The 20,846-nt window shown below is 40.8% G+C and overlaps 1 protein-coding gene across 1 annotated transcript in view; it reads right to left on the bottom strand.

Moving 5' to 3' along the window:
* LOC104159649 (protein-methionine sulfoxide oxidase MICAL3-like) overlaps window positions 1–20,457 on the bottom strand; it is a gene marked incomplete at its 5' end in the record, with an annotated part of 36,663 nt that extends 16,206 nt beyond the window's left edge. Inside the window, 10 exons of the mRNA XM_009697614.1 lie at window positions 2,367–2,460; window positions 3,226–3,333; window positions 5,186–5,236; window positions 8,989–9,083; window positions 10,026–11,919; window positions 13,508–13,599; window positions 14,015–14,137; window positions 14,763–14,867; window positions 18,061–18,123; window positions 20,320–20,457. Of these exons, the coding sequence (XP_009695916.1) occupies window positions 2,367–2,460; window positions 3,226–3,333; window positions 5,186–5,236; window positions 8,989–9,083; window positions 10,026–11,919; window positions 13,508–13,599; window positions 14,015–14,137; window positions 14,763–14,867; window positions 18,061–18,123; window positions 20,320–20,457 (2,763 nt within the window). The remainder of the gene's footprint in view (window positions 1–2,366; window positions 2,461–3,225; window positions 3,334–5,185; window positions 5,237–8,988; window positions 9,084–10,025; window positions 11,920–13,507; window positions 13,600–14,014; window positions 14,138–14,762; window positions 14,868–18,060; window positions 18,124–20,319) is intronic.
* Window positions 20,458–20,846: the final 389 nt, after the last annotated feature.

Below are 20,846 nucleotides of genomic sequence, written 5' to 3'. Positions count from 1 at the left end.
AGGGAAGCTGAATAAGCCACTCATTACAGAGCCTAATATGTTCTCCTAGAACAGGTAATACTGGTTGCTGCCTATGGGATAGCCATTACTTCAATCCTGCATTGCAATCCTTCTCTGTGGACAGAGTATGTGCACAGGAGGCACACCTCCCACCCTTCCCCATTTCTTTCCCTTGTACAAGCTTATTAAAATGGAAGAGATTTTTTTTTCCCCCGATGACAACACCACCTTATAAACTGCTCTCCCCTTTTTTAACTTTTGTTTACACGGTTTCATTAAGGGAGGGACCAATCAGAGACAAGAGCATGACTCCACACATTTACACAATGGTACTTGCTGAATGCAGCGGTCACTGTTACGTCAGTATCTTATGCAATGCAGGTGACAAGAAAATTGTACTGCCTTCCTGAATAATGCATGGCTATCAGAGGCAGAAATTAATTGTACTTATAGAATGTGATGCTGCAGTCTTCAAAAAGAAGAAATTCAGTTATTTTATTGCAAACATATGTAAAATGTCCATGCAAGACTGGCTAGACAGGTGAAGCGTGGAATTAACTCATTGTCTTGTGTTTCAGTCAACACAGGTTAGAACACACGCGCCCCCCCGCCGCCCCCCAAAAGAATGTGTTTCTTGTTAATCCCCTGAAATATCTGGAAAAGTTGAGGCTGGTGATCTCTTTACAACAGAGTTCAGCTCCTGTAACCATAATGTATGATCTGTTGATAGAAACATACTGCAAGAGCAAAGCATACCTTAGAGACTTCCTGAAGAAAAGAGATTCATTTTTCAGAGAGTGACCTACAATTTCATAATTCTGCTCGGAAATTCACAAATACACAAGCTTATCTAAGACTGCTTCCATTTTGGAAGAGCTGGGAGTGAGAAGTTAATTATACAAGGGTTTAATTTTGCAGTCTTCCATATAAAATAGAAATTCTTACTCTTGGTCATATTCGGCCCTCTCTGAATGCTTTTTAGGTGTTGTTCTATCTTTCTTCAATGAGAGAGCATTCTGTCACGAAGAATGTTCTCTCAGCCGCTAAGATTTCCCACTTGTGCTGACATGTCTTACATGAAAGTCATTTAGCAGCTGAGTAATCAAGACGAACTTCCAGATGAAAAGAAGAAAAAGAACAATGAGAGATAAGAGAGGTGGTTTTAGTAAGTGCTGTAACTGGCAGGCCAGAGAACAGAGTGGGGCCACACAGAAATACACAGCATAAGGAAGAAGGCACCACCGCAATGAAAGAGTTTTTGCACAAGGCTATTTTTTTGAACCCACAAATGAAAAAGCCAGTCAGATCACAAAAACATTGAAGTCCTCCAGACCGTTTTCCACACTTGTAGTACCTATTTGCTTTGGTAACCACTCAGTCCTGCTGCTTTGGCACACCCTTATGGAGCATCAAATATACCTAATCCTGGCCAAGCAGTAATTGGCAGAAAGTCACAACGGACTTCTCCTCTGGTGTACCTTCACTGCTTAATCAAGTTCCATCTTCACAGGCATAGTGGTGGCTCTTCAATCCAAGCAGCAGGACAAAATGTTTTCCAAACACCTGTTCCACTATTACCATTTATGATCTCTGACCCTTGTAATCAGGGACGTAACCCTGGGCCTGTGAGGTATATGCACACTGCATTTGCCTGTTGGATATCTGACTCCTTGCAATTGAGGATTATTTTTTCCAAATCATTATACTACTATCAGCATTATCTGAACCAAGTACTCCTCCCACTCATATGCTTGCCAGATCAGATGACACTCATTTAATTCAATTTGAAGTACACATTGCTTTAACAGCTTGACATAGGTACCTTTCCGTACACGTGTGCATTTCTGCTCTGCACAACTTTGCTGGAAGTAGCCAGTGTGCTGGGCTGTGCAGTGAGGAAGATGTTCTGTGATGGTCCCTTGCAAGGACACTACCTTGATAATCCAACACAATAGAGAAAGCACACACATTTTCACAGTTACTTCCTTAACATATAAACAGGGTTCTCTTACTGTAATATCTTCATGTGAATTGCAGCTAGGAAACCCCTGCAATTTTCTAGCTGTAATATCCAGTAATATGCAGAAACAGTCAGACAGCCATTATTAATAGCTGGAGAATTACCTCCTAAGCCTCAGGCAAAGACAAGCAAACTAAGTCTCTGACGACAGGGAAATCCCAGAATTAGAAGAAACACAGGAAAAACCAAGGTCTCAAAAAGACAGCAGAAAAGGGAGAGTGGAATCACGTTGAACTATCTCTAGGCTGTAATGGTCCAACTGCATCTAAAATCCAAGCGGCTATGGACTACTGCACAAGCACTTGATAAGAAAACATTAAAAAGCAAACCAAGTTCTGATGGATACCTGCTTCTCCCCGAAGGGCCTTCTCCACAGCAACCCCTCTCTCCTCGAGTTGCCTCTGCTTCTCTTCCACTTGCTCAAGCTGTCGCTGGATGATCTGTTCAGAGAAGAATGGAGCAGAACCTCACTAACAGCAATTTTCCTGCTTTGTCGACAGCACTCATCCGGCACTAAGTGACTTCAGTCAAATCAGCCTTTTCAAAAACAAATATTTGTATTCAACAATACACCTGCTTCAAAAGCTAACTGCTTCGAAAGCTAGCATCATAGTCCCTCCAGTGACAACATCCTCCCCACTTCCTTACATCCTATCCCTTAATTTTGCAAACAGCTTGATACTGACTTATTTGCTACAAGTCCAATCACCTTCCTAAACACTGAAGCAAAAGGTGATGCTATGCAGTCAGCTGAGCCCCTACCTCAAGTTTTAAACAAATCTCATCATGTATAGATGATGTCAGCAGTTTTCCAACAGATTCTCTGGTAATTAAATGTTAACTTGGTAACACCTCACCCAGCAGCACAATCTAGCAAAGCAATGATAGGTGCAGCTTCATCAGGTATTATCTGACTATCACTATTCCATTCAGTGCATGATGCTTTACTCATCTCTGGCTAGAAAGGTATTATGGTCATTATTTTTCTCACTGTAAAATTATCATTATGGATTTCAGCCATTCTTCCCATGTCTGTGACACGATACCAAATTTAAAAGAGGGAGTAGGACCAGGGACAATCATGTAGAAATAGAGGAAAGTTCTGTCTCTGGATCCTCTTCTGACACACTCAGAGGAACGTCAGGATCATGGTGCTTTCACTAGAGTTAACTGTCTGCCACGACAAGAAGATTGCGAGACGCTACCTGAGCTCTGTGTAACCTCTTTAGCTCCTCTTGCTTGGCTTGTCTACGGGCAGCTTTCTGTACTCGCCGGGTTAGCTTGGCATTCAGTTCCTCTTCTGTGTAGGCTCTCTGAAGGAAGGAAAAACAGGAGCAGATTTTATTTGCATGCTCAGAGGTATGGGGGCGGGGGGAATATGACCGTTTTCTCTTCCAAAATCTCAGAAGGGAGGAGTTCTGTCTTTGCTATATCTGTGTCAAAAGTCAAGCTTCTGTAGGCAAAGGTGTTCACAGTGCAGTGAGCAACAATTTCATGGTCAAATCAGGAGTGAAAAAGCACATAAGCCAACTGCAGAGCTGTGATTTTATATAATGTCCCACCCCTGTCTTCCACCGCTGTATGAAACCTCTCCCGAAAGATCAAATCAATTTTTATTCTGTTTCTCAGTAGATTTAGCCAAATGGATTTAGTTAAATCAATGAGCACCATATAGAGGAGTCACCTTGATTTCATTTCAAAAGAAGGTAAAGGCATGTCTACATGAACAGTTACAGTAGTGTAAGTTAAGACTAGTGTAGTTGCATTGGTATACCCCTCTCCCTATTTTATCCTGGAGCAAGAGCATCCATAGTTAACAGTTATACTGGTGTAACTGTTAATGACTACCTGGGCAAATTTGTGCAACTTTTCTATGAATCAAGAAGGCAAAAAAGACACTTGAAAGCAGAATGACATTCTGGTGCGAGATGGGAAATCCCACCTCAAGAGCAACCCCACAAAACTGCCTGGTGTAAGACAGAGCAAACAATGCTTAAACTAAAACTAGAATATTGTAACACCAGAAGCCATCTAAATGGAGAAAGGCTATGTTTATAGAAATAGAAAGGTATTTCCTCCTCTTCTTTTCTCTTAGTGCAATTAGTTTAAAAATAAGTACGTCTTTTTAACATTACTGAAATGGGATTTAGTATCTTATCAGGTACACTAGTTGGTTGTGTTGTAGTCTAGGAGGGCTTCCTTTCATAGACTTTTAAGAGTGTCAAAGAAACTTCACAACTTCATTAAGTGAACTACAGTGACAAAAAGAACTCTCTTCCCACATACGTGTATGTAAGCTTTAACGGACAGCTGTAAACAGATGTCTTCCACTTCTGGAAAGAGATCTCCTCCATGGACAGTCAACTTTAAGGACAAAATGTTAAGACAGACCACCCTGAAATTTGCTTTATCTAGTTATTGTACTGCCACATTGGCCACTCTACCTCTGGTTTATTGTTCTCAGTGGATAGAGTTTAAGGTAGGATCACAGCTCTGTTAAAAATCCCTCAGACAGGTGGTTAGCAAGCACCACCGTTAAAGCTCCAAGAAGTTAACACTTTACTCTTTCTTTTTTGTAAAAGACAAAATCCACAATGACACCCGAATCAGAAAGTAAAGTGATAGAGGGTGTGACTTTCCTATCCCACGTAACACTGTTGTGACTGTGAAGACAAGACAGTAAGAATTTCAGAAAGCAGCAACATTCCTGAAATAGAAATGCAACTTCTGTCTTGATTTATTTTCATACAGAGTTTCACTGATTTTAGTGAACTCAACAATTTTGAAGGACGCTGATTAAAGTGTGATGATTCACTTGAACTCATATTCTAAGTATTAAAAAAAGAATACATATACATATTTAATTGCCCTGAAAACCAATTTGTTCTGAAGCTCAAAGATCATTCACATCACTCTGTACAGTGGTACACTGCTCTGCACTGATAATTGCATGCATTTTAACCAGACAGACAATTTGGAGCTTAATGCATTTTTTGGTAGACAACTTCTGCAAAGATTTTGCTGCCCATGTCTGCTAACATCTCATGCATGCACAGTCAATGTTTGTGATGTTAGTGCACATGTGAAAGCTATCTATGGATTCAATGTGTTAATATAGGGACATGCAATGCAACAATGGCCAACTAGTGGGAATGGAGACACTACCTTTGACGAGTATGATCTCTTGAATGCCAAGGCGTGTGGTACATAAATCGACTTTAAAGGGGGAATGATAAAGGGAAAAAAAAAAAAACAAACGTACAAAATGAAGCAAAATCAGTTCAACATTGAAAACAGATGCACAGTAATAAAACAAAGCTGTTTTTAAATTAAACATAAAATTTTGCAAATGCTGAACGTGACCCAGACTGATGAAGCACAATGGAACTTCTCTCTGCAAAATCGAGTTTCTAGCATTCTCCTGAAAGCAACTAGCTTTGGTAGCCTCTTTGAAGACACAGTCAACTTGGAAATACCTTTTTCTAGAGTAACAATTTGGTCTTTGTCTACGTATGGTTTTAATGTCCTCTAAGCAAGTATGCATACATACACGTACAAAATTTTGGCTTACGATTTGGAATAACGGCTTATGCTGGGGCATGTTTGGTCTGAACTGGCTCAGCCAGTCATATATTACTCTTTCACACAACCGTCCATGTACAATCTGATTTACAATCTCTCCTAGGAGTTGTGTTTATTTCACAATTTAAAATTATCTCTACTTCATAGAAATGACCATTTTTATTTAATGAACATCATAAATCTTCCTCATTGCTTTATGACAGGAGAAACAACACTAGATGGGCTCAGGGTGGGTTATATGTCCTACAGTAATAGAATCTCCCTCTCCAGAGAGCCTGAGGAGCTAAAATTATGACAAGGAGGAGACAAGGAGGAGACAAGGAGGAGACAAGGAGGAGACAAGGAGGAGACAAGGAGGAGACAAAAATCACTAACTTCTCTATCCAAGGACATTCTATGTTACCCTGCACTCAAAAATAAGGCAGGTAAACTACTTGGGGTTTATAAGAGAGGTGAATTTCCCCTGTGTCATGAAGTACAGAGGGCATTGCGTCATTCTGGGCGAACAGCCAGCATTTTGCATTTTCATATTCAATTAACTAAAAACAGTCACAAATGAAAAGCCATAGAACAACTTCAGCATGTATGCAAACTTCAGTAAAAAGCAAGCTACCTGCAGTAGTAAAACGCATGTCTGATCACAATACGACAATTGTAGGGGAACAACGACAAACACACACACAGTGACACACACCTATAAATAACAGACCCACGGGGCATTTACATTAGGAATTCTTTACGAGATGCTTCTCTTGAAAGACACTACATTAAACAACACTACATTAATTCACCGCTGATCACAAAGAACAGGCTAAACAGAGCAAGCTGTCTGAGAAGCAAGCTCACTACGATTACCAAAAAAGCAGCACAAGCAGAATTTCAGTTTAGAAAAGGGGTTCACATAAAAGTTATGTGGCACACAGGAAGTCAACTCTTACCCATGATAAGTAGCAGGCACTTTGTAACTTCAAAAATACAACCCCCACCCCAAATCAGTACAAAGCCAGTTTTGTCAGTCTCCAAGTTCAATTACATTTCTTTTGACAGCAAGGTATTCCAGTGTCTGCATGTACGTTCTACATCCTTGGACAGGATGCAGTAAAACTAGGTAAGTGGAGTTCTCAGATTCATTTCCTCTAAAGAAATTTGTTCTCAAAACTATTGTCCAGAAAATAGGCAGATACTGAGCAAAGAAATTCTTAATGTAACTTCAGCAACAGCAAATGGGAGAAAATGAGACACCACCACCATACCTGTGGCAGAGCTGGTGAGATATTTTCAGTATTTGGATTCCAGGCATTTGTCACTGTCACCTATACCCTCCAATGCTTAATGATGCGATCTTTTTTTTCTGCAAAAGCCATTTTAAATCAAAGTAGCTCAGCAGAAAAAGAAGTGACCACCAAGGCATACCAAAGTCTGAAAATAAGGATTGACCTTACTGAAGCCCTGCTTCCTCCTAAAGGAGCTTAAAAGGCAGAACAGTAACTCTGTAACTCTTATCTGAACCCCCATATTGCATTATCTGTCCTCTGCTAGCCACAGGTACCTCATTCTTCTGCATCTCTTGGAAAACGCAGAATTTCTCATTAAATGCCTTGAGGGCATGCAAGGAGGAATGGAAGGGGGACAGAAAAAAGGGAATAAAATGAAAACAAAATCATCTTCCTCTTAGAAGACACCTAGATCAACTCAGGAGAGAGATTAAAAGAAAGGCAAGTAAATACAGAAGTTTCTACTTACTTCATCAACTCCTTCCACCAGCCTTAAATTCATTAGTTATTCTAATTCATTCCACTAGATATACATAGAAAGCAGTTCCTATGACACTTCAATTTGCAGTACTTCCACACCTTTGCCATCTGAGCCAAGTACCAACCAGATCCTGCCATTTGAGACTGATTTGAGCACACTGGATGACAGGTTTGAGACAGGAGGCAAAGACCACTCTGTGTGTGATACTGCCCTCTCAGATGCTCTCTTCTTCCCAATTTTTTTAAACATGTGAACCAGGCACCACCAGAAAGGGACAGGGGGAAAATATTTTTCATTCTTCAGCACCAGAAGGGCCTTAGTGTTCTGTGGGGTCAATGAAATCTACTAGTTCCTCCAAACCTTGCAAACTTTGTCTAGCAGAGCTTCAAAGCTCTCAGGAATGAAAGACAGGCTCTTCCCCATTACTATGAGCAGTTCCTTGCATTTTTCACTTATTTTTGCATTAATAGTGCCATTCTAAAATTGAAATAAATAGTTTAGAAGCAACTAACTTTGGCACTTGGCTCTCACCACATATTTTTCCACGTATAAATATGTGCAAATAAACTAAATGTATTTTCCTCTCTGATCTTTTATGGAGACCCACCGGTGTCTCCTCTTTCCTCCTCAGTAAATTACTTAAAGCACCATCTAAAGTGAAACTATTTTGGCTAGAAAGCCATTGATATGTCTTACAATATGGGAAGGTTGGTCAGGAGCAAGAAACAGCACTCTTCAGGAAGCAGAGTTCATACCAGACCACACTGGAATGAGAACACCAGGCTAAGACCAGCCCTATATACTGGCATTTCATAGGTGCTCACTGCTGTGTGAGTTGTTATCAGCTTCACAGTTGTTATCTACACACACAGACATATGGAAATACTCAGCAATGGACTCAATCTTAAAGGTCTTTTCCAACCTAAATGATTCTACAGTTTTAAGTCCTCAAAGAAAACAGGGTCAAAATGGAAGAAACAGCTGATGGCTCATCTTTTCTCCAAAAAGAGAAGGTACTAATCCAGACTGTACACATTCTCTTCTCCCAGGAAAAATAAGCAAACCTGTATGAGTCGCAAAACTGCAGCCTGCAGCTTACCTCTTAGTTGATGATCTGTGTTGACTATGTTCTTGATGTATGCAGAAGTACATCCCTGTCTGTAGTTTGCCTGGAATTCTACCACTTCAATCTATCAAAGAGGCTGGTAAAACAATATCCTAAAATTGGACCCTTACAAAAAATGAGAACTATCTTATTATCTTTTTGCAATAACATTAGAGCCAGTGAAATTTACTCTTCTGACATTAAATGTCTGTTTTCCGTAGACCATTGGCATGGTCACAATAGGGACAAAATTCACTATTCTGACTGGAATATTCATTGTAAAGTAACGTCATAGTGAGACAACAGATCCTTCATATAACAACAGTGAGGAGTAGCTTGAAATTGTGAAACCAAGTGAAACCAACTTATTTTAGGCAGAATAGTCAGTCAACTTACAGGAAAGCCTGTTCCACGAAAGAAACAGTAAGAATAACAAAATTAATCATCCAAGTTTCTGATGTGGTTCTCTGAGTCTGTGATCTGCACGATGCTAGATTGAGACAAAATGCACTTCCCATCTGCCTACCTCTCGCTTGGATTTCTGGGAGGAGCGTTCCAGAATATCATCACTGGAGAGGTCAGAGTCCTCTGAGAAACTCAGGTGTTGACGAAGCTGCAAATCTGAGAAGCCGGGAATAAAAAGGGGAAGTTAGAGAAGTAGTAATTATTCTTTCTGTAAACATTTCAGAACTCAGCTGTAAATTGACTGAGCTTCAAAAATACTTAGTCCTTTTAAGCTAGTCTCAGTTGCTTCATCTGGGATTACAGAGTGATCAGAGCAGCACTGCTCTGCAGAATGATCAATATTATTTAGAAGTTTCATTCTACGAGAAGAAAGCATCTCTTTCTGCAAATGCTGTCAAAAATAACAGTCATGATTCTCCCTTTATACTGTATCAATGCTCTTATAATAGATATAGCACTTGGACGACAGCAGCTGGCAGTATTTTGGCTATTTGTACGAGGTCAGAGAAATGTAGCATGTTCGCTATCAATCACATTTATGGCTAACTTATTTACTGTATCACAAGCTGCCATTAAACATCTCTGCCTGCACCTGATGGCATGTGAAAGATTCACATGAGGCTGCAGAATCCCCACGTCATAGATCAGCAGTTGCCAGATCACTGAGAACACAGGAGTAACTGCATCTCTGCAGTCTTCAGCATCCATGGAGCCAGGTTGAAAGAAAGAGAACAGGTCACCCAGGGAAAAGACGAGGATCAGATTTAAGAGAGATGAAATGTCACAAACAACTGATTCCAACAAACAGTGCTTATTTCTCAAATGAGTCCAACGCAGAAAACATAGATGTGCCTAGCACATATCAGGAGTGAAGCTTTTACTTAAGGATCCATTTTTTTGGAGTGGCATATCAACTAAATCTGTCAACATGCAAACACACAATTCTAGTTGCTAACGCTTATCCTGATCTGTCCATTTGACACTGGAGAGCAGCATCATTCAGCACAGTAGCTGAATGACAAAGTAAGCCAAAACTTACTTTCAAGGATACCCAGCTGTAGGAAAAACACACAATGCAGAGACACATATCTATTATACCTGCAGCTGTAACCAATGAAGAAGCTTTATGCTTGCCCGAATCCACAGTGGCACTACTTGAGGGAGTACTTGGGCAGGATTTGTCATCAGTTTTTTTCTTCTTGTCTTTCTTATACCCAGAGAAAACAGACTTCCATAATGACCTAGGCTTTGTTGCTTCCTCTGTCCCACCACTAGATTTGTCAGAAAGCCTGCTGTCATTTTTTGATTTCTTCTCCTTTTTGTTCTTACGAGGGGAGAAAAGAGAAGTTCTTTTCTTACTCTTCCCACTGGAGCCTTCTGAAGAGGTGACAGACCCTTCAGGTCCAGCCATATCAGCAGCAGGAGTGGAGAACTTCTCACTAGCAGCATCATGCTTTCGCGTGGATCCCTCTGCTATTTTCAAGGCCACATGCTTTGGAGAGTCATAAAACAACTCTTTGGTCTTCAAGGGCATAGAAGACGCCTTTCGTGCCCTTGTGGCCCCAGGAGCAGCAGCTGCAGCCATCTCCATATCTTTCATCTTACACAACTGTTTAGCCATGGCGTCACGCAGTGCCTGGCTCTTGACAGACTTCTCTCTGGCTCTCATTCTTTCTTCAGCACGCTCCTTGGCCTCTGCAGAGATTTCAGGCAACACTCTCTTCTTTTGGTTAACCCCTCCTTCCATTGAGGGTGGACCACCATTTTCTTTGACCAAAGGCAAAAGAAGCGGTTTCTCTGGCCTTGGCCTACTGGTAGGAGGTGTAAAGAACCTCTCATGAAGGCTTGAGTCCTCTGTCCTGTCATCATATGTGTCTTCTACATCATCAGCAAATGGAATCTCATCCACACTCTCTGCAAAAGATTTTCGCACATCATCTCTTTTGGCCTGGGTTGACTCTTTGGCAGCAGAGGTCGGCTCGTGGCGTGGGGGAGCAGGAGGTGTTGATGCTGGTGTTGGAGGTGATCTGGCTTCAACCTCATTCTGCCAGACTGCTTGATGCCTCTTTCTACGCAAAGTGGCTGGTTCTTCATCCCGAGGAGGTGGTGGTGGAGGACTTGATGGAGGAGTAAGCATGGTAGAGTCAGAAGTGTTGAAGCTCTGGCTAGCCATAGTTCTCATGTTTGATGAACTCTCCTGAAGGCCAAGTCCAGAACTGCTGGATACATCTCTCCTTACTTCACTGGAACTCTTTAGCTCTTTTTCTGATGGAGACTTTGGAGTGAGCAGAGAAATCTGCTCGTTTTCTAACTTGGATAGTACCTGTCTTCTTGGGGCAGGCTGGGGTTTCACAAGATGGATTCTTTCATCCCTTGAAATATTCTCACTATTAAAAGTCTTCAGTGGTGTTGTCTCAAGGGCAGATACACTAAAGTTCGTCTCTGAGCGTTTGTTTCTGTCTACTGGCGTGAGCCCTAAGCTCCTCCGGATTTCAGCACTCTTCATCCAAAACTCTTCTACAAGGTTACTCCGTTTCAGGGCTTCTTCTGCAGCAGTAGGGCTCCCCAGTTTTTCCACCTCACTATCCTGGCCCCTAAGGACCAGTTTGGCTAAAGGAGTAGACGTTAAGGCTGGGACAGGCTGGAAACATACTGGAGGCTCCACTGGGGATGGAATGGATGTTTCAGCAGAAGGCAAAGGCTGTGAACAGATAGGCATTTGAGCAGATGTTGGGGATGAAGCCAATGTTGGTGCTGCAGCCAATGTTGGTGCTGCTGGCTGAGACTCTGCTAGTGATGTAGGTGCAATGGCTTCTGGTGATGCAACCGGTTGGGATAACACTGGAGATGGTGGCACCAAAGGGCTCTTAACTTTCCTGTCTTTGGGAGTTTCATCCTTTGGTCCTTCTTCAAGAATGAAAGGCTCAGGAAAAAAGCGAGCCTCTGGAGATTTTATTGCACGGGATACTTCAGCCAGGGGATCTTTTACATCCTACAAAAAAAATGAAAAAGGGAAATATTAATAGTCACTGGGCACACTAGAATACTCTTCTATATTTTTTGCTTTTAAGAAAGTTAGCAATAAGGAAATCATGCAAGTATGAAAATATGATAAAACCCACACATGGCATCCCATTCACAGGCCTGGAACACCACTTAGGATTTCTCATCAGGTACGGTTCATCTTTCTGCTCCGTTGTATAAACCATCCTTTGTAGATGACAATAAGGCAGATTTAATTTTGGAAGAAAACCCACTAAACTAAGTTCCAGAAATTTGTTTCTATCTTTCCCTGCTCTCCCTTCGAACGTCCAACTCTGCATATTGTGGTGGTCCCTTATCTCAGACAGGTTTGATGCAAGTCTCCCCAGTTCTCATCAATATAGCACTTCCTGCTGGCTAGTATCTGCTGTAATGTTTTCTTAAAGCAAGGGGCGCTTTCTCTGTTAAGAGTAAACTAGGCTGCAGTTCCCTTGTTCCTTAATGGTCTGAGAAGTCTTGGTTTTCATCTCCTACATCCAGACTGCCATATTACTTAGTAGTACAATTATTGTTTCACAATTTAACCCTTTGGCAGTGGGCTCATCTTACTGAGTTCTGGTATTATTCTTTCCAACAGCATTTTTTGCACTAGCTTTCTTTTGAATGCAGACAGTTTGGTTTAACTGACACTTGACCATTACAGCATGAACCTCTCTATCTGTGTGCTTGTATGACACATAATAAACACTCAGGTCTTTAGCACTGCATTTAGGCACTGTCCTGATATAAACAATAACTATGTCTAACAGAATCATTAGATGGTCCTGAAAAAAAACCCAAACCTTAATTTTAATAGAAAGTGAATGTTGTCAGCAATTGCTGTCAGCAAACCAGCCCCGTAATGTGTCCATTGTAAAAGTAAACTGGTTCATGACAAAACTCTCTGGGATAAAGTCTAATCTTTTAGTAATTCCTTAAAAACAAACACTTGGGAGGGGAAAATTGGAATTGAACATTTTAAGGGTCATGTACTTCCTGCTCACACCAGTAGCTGGAAACACCACAGTATACTTGCATGCTGACTCCAGGGCTGACAACATGACAGTACACCATTGACATGTCTCACTTCCTTCAGCTGAACGATGTTGTTAGTCTGGAACAAGTACGCACTGCTTTGGTTACTGCTAAGCAATGCAAATATAATTTTGAATTGCAACTGTACAGAATCTGCTTTTGATACAGAAAAGATAGCCAAACCAGGATAAACAGGAAACATTTTACTTACAGCTCCCTTCATTCATTATATGTGTCTCTTGTTAACTGCACATTGAAATTAAAATATCCTGTGTAATTCTTTTTGGGGCTTTGGGATGGGAACTTGTGTGACTCACAGAGCCACTACACTCTGAAGATAGGAAAGAAAGATAGTACATTATTTTTTAGTCTAAATGCAGTCAGATTTCCAGAAGATCAACATAAATTATAGAGACAGGAAAGGAGGAAAGCCCACTGCTGTCAGTGCTCACTAGTTTATCCAACAAACTGTTCTATTGAACTACAGGTAGTAAGTAGAAAATTTCAAAGATTTGCTTTCTTACCTCTGCTTTTTTTGCTTTGGGACTATCAACTGGAGACAGAGGAAGAACACTGTCACTAGATGACTGGATAGCGATGGATGGCTTGCATGGATCTAGGGGAAAGCAAAAGTGTTTCCAAAAACACATGAGACTGCTAATATTTTTTTTTTTTTTTTTTTTTTAATGTTACACACAGCAAGTAGTGACAAATTTTGCAGCTTTTTACAAATTCTAGATTGGACATCTGGAACACATACAAAAACTTTGAATTGTCGAAAATGATACAAGCTTTTTAACGTAAAAACTTCTACAACGAAAAGCAGTTAGATGGGTTCTCATGCTTTAGGAAGCTGTAAATTAATGGATTCAGAACATTCTTCTCAAAATGTTAATGCCAGCACATACCTTGCCATTGACAGTAGTGAGACGGTTCAAATGCAAGAGACTATCTTCTCTTAATTCTAATAAATGTATAGACTACCTCAAATGCAATTACAATCATTCAAACACTGATGGGAAAGCTATTACCTTCTGTCACACTGCAAGAAGCACCTTCTGTTCCTTCTTCATCTTCAGAGACTTTCAGCTCTGGCTCTTCTACGCCACCTTGACGTAAGCGAAACTCTGCTTCTGCATCAGATGGGATGTCATCTGATCACGGATGGGGTGGGGGGAAAAAACCGAGATCTTGGATACAAGTCCATCAGGACATCTGTTTATTATTTTAAAATCTTTCATAATCCTTTCTTTCTATTCACATGGTGCTAATCATTTTCATAACCTGAACACCTAAATGTTTCACTCCTCCTTTTGTGTGCTAGAGTCATTTAAGCAGTAAATGATGGACTATCAGTACAAATAACTAAAATTAGCAATTGAAGTCATACCTTACCAGTTTTCTGGTAATTTTTCAATGTTTCCTGGCATATGCAGTTCATTTTACACTAGCAAGGGAAGATTTTTGGCATAATACTGTGGAGTTTTCACAAATTTATTTCTATTTCTGTTATTTTTCAGCAGGATTAGTACTGAATATGGACACAAGACCAAGCCCTCCAATTAGCTGATGGTGAGAGTACACAAGAAATTTGTTCTACAACCCATGGCATTGAGGTTCTTCTGTTTCCTTTTGTCCTTCACTCCTGGCTCCCTCTTGACTATTTGAAACAAACTCCTACATCACTAAAAATAGTTTAAGTACCCTCATACAAAGTATTTTCTGCCGATACAACTTTGTTCACATAACAGGTTTAAATGATGCACGATGGTACCCTACCGTCATCCAGCTCTGCACCCGTGTCTCCCTCTTCACCTGCCTGCCCTTCTGTGTCTGCAGGCTCTGTGCCCAGCTCGTCCTCCACATCATTATCCTCACATGGAGCTAGAATATATTCAAATATTGAGAAAAAAGAAAAAAACAAACAAAACCCCCCCCAAAACCTATACAGTGAAAATGTTCTACATTGAACTGTACCAACAGTTTATGTGAAGATATTAATTTATTACTGCCAAAACAAGAAATCCTGAAATGTGTCACCTGGAAAGACATCTATGGTGAAATGACACTTCCAGACTCCAACAAACCAAGGAATGCCTGCCTTTGCAGAGTCTCCAAGGCATTTGTAGTGAAAGCAGCCAGGGCTTTTCTGAGCAACAGGCCTTGTGAAAAATTAAACGAAGAGGGGACTAGGAGGACATCAAACCAGAATAAAGTTTACTGTTCTTTCAGGAAGATTATTTTTCTTTACCACAACAGAACAGCTACCACCACTTTATAGCATATATGTATTAGGTGAAAACTGAAATCTCATGATGTACCACAACTGTTCATCTTGAAATTGAAGCAGACTTTTAAGGATGTAAGTCAGAGACAGAGTCTAGCTCTGGGATTGATCATTATCACATCTGGAAACTGTTGAAGTCTGTGCAGTCTTTGGTAAAAGGGTCTAAGAGACTTGATATGCTGTACTAGTAACTAGGACACAAATTAACTGAGATTTTTTTAAGTAAATAAAAACATATATTCAAAACTTTCTTTTCTGTTACAGATCATAATTTGATTTGCTAGGTCAAAATAAATAAAAGATTCTTGAATTTATAACTCTGGAAAGGGCATTTGACTCTACTACTTGCGACAGGATTTAATTATTAAAGGATAAAAGACCAGACCAAAGTGTGGGGTCTAAATTTCATTATTAAATTATACTTTTGTATAAAACCTAAACCTTATAACACCTTGTCCCATCTCTAGTGATATGATTTGCTTTATTTTTTTTGTTAAGTATTTTCATAAAACATAATCTAAATATAAAAAAGCAGTGAGCACTTCCAGTTTTTTTTTTCCACAGTAGAGCCAGTCAACTACATTTTTAGATTTGTGCAGCGAGTTAGCATCAATTCATGTTCAAAAACATGCAGACATTTAACTCTGTTGTATATCCTATTGCAAATGCATACACAGTCAGCATGTATTATTATGCACAATGTTTGCTAATTACACACATAGGATATGGTCCTATAATGATGATCACAGATGTATTTATAACCTTCTTCGTTGCACCTATACCAGTAGACTAAGCAGTGCAAGTGTCTGGACCTGAATGCATAGTGTCATACCATCATCTTTAGGAGGGTTCCTGGCATGACTCCCAGCAGTTAGTTCCCATGGTAGGGCTAGAGGCTGTTTCGAATCCGCAGTCTGGATGCAACCCCCTGATTCTGCATGGCAAAAAAGTTTAGCCATATGGGAGTCAATTATGCCATGCCAGCTTTCTCCTGAGTCAGCGAGTAGGCCCTGATCCTTTACGTTTACTAGTGACGATGTAGCTTTTGGAAGCATTTATATGCTAGCATTGCTAATTAAGACAATCTTGAAAACAAACAAACCCTCCCTAAAATTGAGGTCTTGCAGCCTCTCCTCTTTCTCTAATGCAGGTTTTTGCTTATTCCAAAACTCAGCCTTCAGTGGGTGGTTTGTCTTCTTTCAACCTGAGAATTTCTCTTTTTCCATGCTTTTCCCCTCTGTAGTATTAAGACAGACAAACATATGGGCTAGTTTATTTTCTGTCAACTACTGTGAAAAGGTGTGATAAAGCACTCACCTATTCCCTTACATCAGAGGCTTATAAAATCCAGAATCTTACAGATGTCGAGCATAGGAGACTGAATCATATGACAAGGGCTGGACTGCCCCCAGGGGCATTTACAAATATACTGAACAAAATCAAATTGTGTCCTAGTCTTGTTGTTGCTCAGGTATGCAGTAGCTTATCTTATTTTGGGAATAATAAAGTCATGGAATGGTTTTGTGGCAGCAGTAAATGTGAGTAATCTTAATCAAAATTTGCAAAAATGTAACTCTGATGTTAGGAATATCTGATACCACTGTGTATATGTGTGTCTTCAGATCCAGAAACCATGAACTGACATGACACACATAGGGAGTGTTGGAGAGAGGAGAAAATCAGTTCCTAAATAGGTCAGTACACAAAACTCAATGGAAGACTACAGATGCATAGATAAACAACAACTTGGTGCAAGTGTGGATCCCATTTTGAGGGACATGAAGAGCTTGCAGGTGGCTGGTTATATTATACATATACTGTGCATATACGTATATGAAGTTAGGACAAGGAGCAAGAGGCCAAAAGCTGTCACACAATAACTCAGAAGCTACACTCTATGGCAGCCAGAAACTGGGATCAGCACTTGGTTCATATCAGCTAGCAGCCATGAGCAGACTGCATCGTGTGCAGATACCGTGTAAACGCTGCTGCCTTGCCAAAGCAGCAGAAGCAAAGTTTCATAGGCAAGCTAGCTATTTGGATGTGCCAAAGCAACTTAGCTGTAGATTAACTACCTAGCCACAAAGTATTGCTGTTCCACTGCTTTAGATACCTTCATTGCTTTACACAAATTTACTCCCTTACTCTAAGCCCAGAATCTTCATGCTCATCAGCCTTGCAATAGAGCTCAGAGGGTCACTAAAAGAAGCAAGTGAGCTCCACCATCCTTCAACTTTCCTGAGGCTTTCCTAAATAATGTGAACCCCAAGTCAAAGGAGACACAACAGCCATCACTATTCCTAAAGAGTCCTGCTTCAACCTTATTCTTCTTTCTTGTTTTCTTCACCAGATAACTCGAGTTTGCAGCTGCAACAGAGAACTGCAATTGCTTTAAGCACTCTCTGCCACTTAATCTTTCAACTGCAAGAAAGCCCCATGTCCTTTTAGTCAAGGAGCTAGGGGAAGAATAACTGGTCCAGTATTCAGCTTACAAAGCAAATCGAAGCACTCAGCTAGATTCCTCCTTCTACTTTATTACACCCAAGATAACCTCTCTGTTTGGCCTGCCTTCAGAAGGGTTACAACAAATGTTGAGTTCATGCAAGAACGGACTGTCTGAGCAAGGCGTGCATGCATACTCCCCTTTCCTCCCTCCCTCCACGTCCAGTCATGCAGTAGCGACAGGGCCGTAAGTTCCAGGGTTAAAGTACCAGCTCAGCTGCTGAAGGCGTGGAGAAGAGACGGGCAGGGTTATTGTGCATTGGAATACATAGAACATCACCAAACTACCTCCAGGGACCGTCTCCAGCCACGCCTGTACCGCCTCATGGCGTACGGAGGGAAGGTCGGATGCTGAATTTAAAAAACAATAAACTGTAAGAAATCAAAATTAGACCATCAGTAAGTGTCTAAAACAGAAGACCGACAAAAGGGAAATTTTTCAGTAGCAAATACAGGAATAAGACCTATGAGATGTTAAACAACTGACTCCAAGCTTGGGATTTAAATAGAGATAACATACAAATGTCAGGGGCCTAATCTTCCTCGAGGATCTGTAATGTTAGAGGAGATATGGACAGTATAGTGAGAAAAACACTGCATCTGACCAGCAGGTTGCTGCTGTTGTGCTCCACGTGAAACTCTACAGAGGAGGAAAACAAAGAGATGAAAGAGCTGAGCAAGGAGAGAGGGGCAGTCATAACAGGCATCCCAGAACCTGTGCTGCCCAGGTGCAAATGCCAGCAGACAAAGAAGAGCACCCAAAGCAGAGTGAGATGAGAGGGGCTTCTGTGTACTGTCATGCTGTCCCAGGCTTTCACATCAAATCCTATCACCGCTGCTACTGATGGGGCGTCCAAACACCTTGTATCACAGAATGCAGCTCAGCCAGGAACAAATTTGTCTACTGAACTCAGGCTGAAAACTTACAGCATATCCACTAGTACTTATTGGCAACTGCCCTTTAAAAAAAACAAATGCTGATATGCCTGCACACACCTATACTGTATGACAAAGTAATTGAAACAGCTGATCTGTTGATCAGGATTGTCCTAGTTTGCGCCAGTTTTAGGGGAAGGAAAGGAAATACTGCCTTCCTTCCCAAAGGAAGTGGGAAAGACCATAAAATCAATTTTGGCAGGTTCATCTTTTGCTGGCAGCTGTACCAATACACTATGGAAAAGTAGGAATTATAAAATACATATTACAAGAAAACTTGGGAAACTATAGTGATACAGACCCCCAAGCAGAAGCTAAGGTAACCTTAATCGTAGTAAGCCTAAGAATCTGTGTTAACATTTTTTACTTAGCATTTTTAAATGTTAAATAACTACTCTAGCAATACTTAATGTTACAGACAGTTGAACACAGCCTATTTCTGTGGTTGCAGTGGGAAGGAAATACCCATCTCTTATTTTCAGGGAGCTGATTTCATACTAGAAAATCCCAGTGCATTCTACAAACTGCAATCATAAGCGTAGTCAAACTGATCTGGAACTGTGTATCAAGTTGGACCAGGATTAAAAAAACCAACAAAACTCTACAACTACAAGGAAAAGATAATTATCTGGAATGGAATATGATCGGGCAACATGAGGTAAAGCCCTAGGCTTTTTTAATAGAGATCAGTCATTAACTTAGTTTCATGTTTGCTGTAAAAGACACCCCTTCCCACAGCATACTTACTCTCTCTACAATTTTTGGCACAATGGTTCAGACCCCTGAGAGAAGACCACTACTCATCAACCGCATGGTTAACTTTTATTAAGTCTGGGCTACTGTACAGGTAAAGCATCTATGACATACTTACCTTAAAACACACTGTAATATAGCCTACAATAAGCTCAGTAGAGGCTGCTGGAAAGCACTTACAAGACAGCTAGACTATCGGCATTTTCTGACTCCAAAGTTTTCCTTTAAGTTACTGGCAACTCACAAGGGTCACACCTCACTTTAAAAAACAGATATACTGTCAAATCTTAAATACAGGGAGTCAAAACCACCACTGATCAGATTTGCAAGCCCTTTGAACCCCATCATTCCCCACTAATATCAGATGCAGTTACACACTTCGAAAAGCAGCAGCAGAGAAATATGCTCAATAAATACAGAAGCCGACCCTGTTCAATCTTTGTTGCAGTAGCTACGCAGTTTAGCCCTTCACCTTTCCCTAAAAAAGAGTCCTCACTGCCACAACAAGCACATGACCATTTCTATTACTATCCCTAATGTCAGTTACCGAAGGCTAATTGCCAGTACTATCAAATCATGCGCATAGTGAGGAAAAATGCTATGGTGTCAAAGTAGGTAGACAAATAATTCAGAAGTCACACCATGACGGAGCTGAGAAAGCAGTCATTTTAAGTAGACACTGACCTGAAAAGCAAAATGTTTAATCAAGTGTAATTTCAGTGTAATTTGAAAGTAGTTCCTTTAAATCACTGCTGCCCCTGCTGAAGTACACTGCTCTTGAAGGGCACAGAAGCAACAGAGTTAAACAGCTGCAACCATGATCCAGGAATTGACGGTGTGGGACTTCAGGGAGATTACCTCTGGAGGTGGAGGACTTTGAGGTTGGGACCATTTTTTCCTCCTCCTCTTTTTCACGGATGTGTGTCCAGTGCACATCTGCCAGGATCTCCAGAGGATCAACCGGATTTACAATCTGCTGCAGTCTAAGGTTTCCAGCTAGCAGGAGGAGGGCATGGCATATCAGGTTGTAGGCAGGGTGTATGAAGGACAGGGAAAAAAAGATGGGAGAACAGTGGAAAGGAAAGGTAACACGTCATAGGAAAGGAAATAAGGAAAGAAGAAAAGAAAACATTACTGGCTAAGATCAGTTTGCAAGACAGACAGAAAAAGCTCAGCATTGTGTGTGCACGCATACAACACTACAGCGCTCCTCATACTTCCCATCAAAGCTGAATAATGCCATTCCAAAGGCAGAGAGATGCTATTAAAAACATCACTGTAGATTATCTCTATTGCAAGCAGCTTCGCTGAAATGAAAGACATTCTCTGGGTGTCCAACAATACGTGGTATGTAAATACAAATTTAGCACAAATTTCCAGCTCCT

This window comes from Cariama cristata, unplaced genomic scaffold, assembly GCF_000690535.1.
Source record: "Cariama cristata isolate BGI_N322 unplaced genomic scaffold, ASM69053v1 scaffold38463, whole genome shotgun sequence".
Classification (NCBI taxonomy): domain Eukaryota; kingdom Metazoa; phylum Chordata; class Aves; order Cariamiformes; family Cariamidae; genus Cariama; species Cariama cristata.
This window is presented reverse-complemented; position numbering and strand designations above follow the sequence as displayed.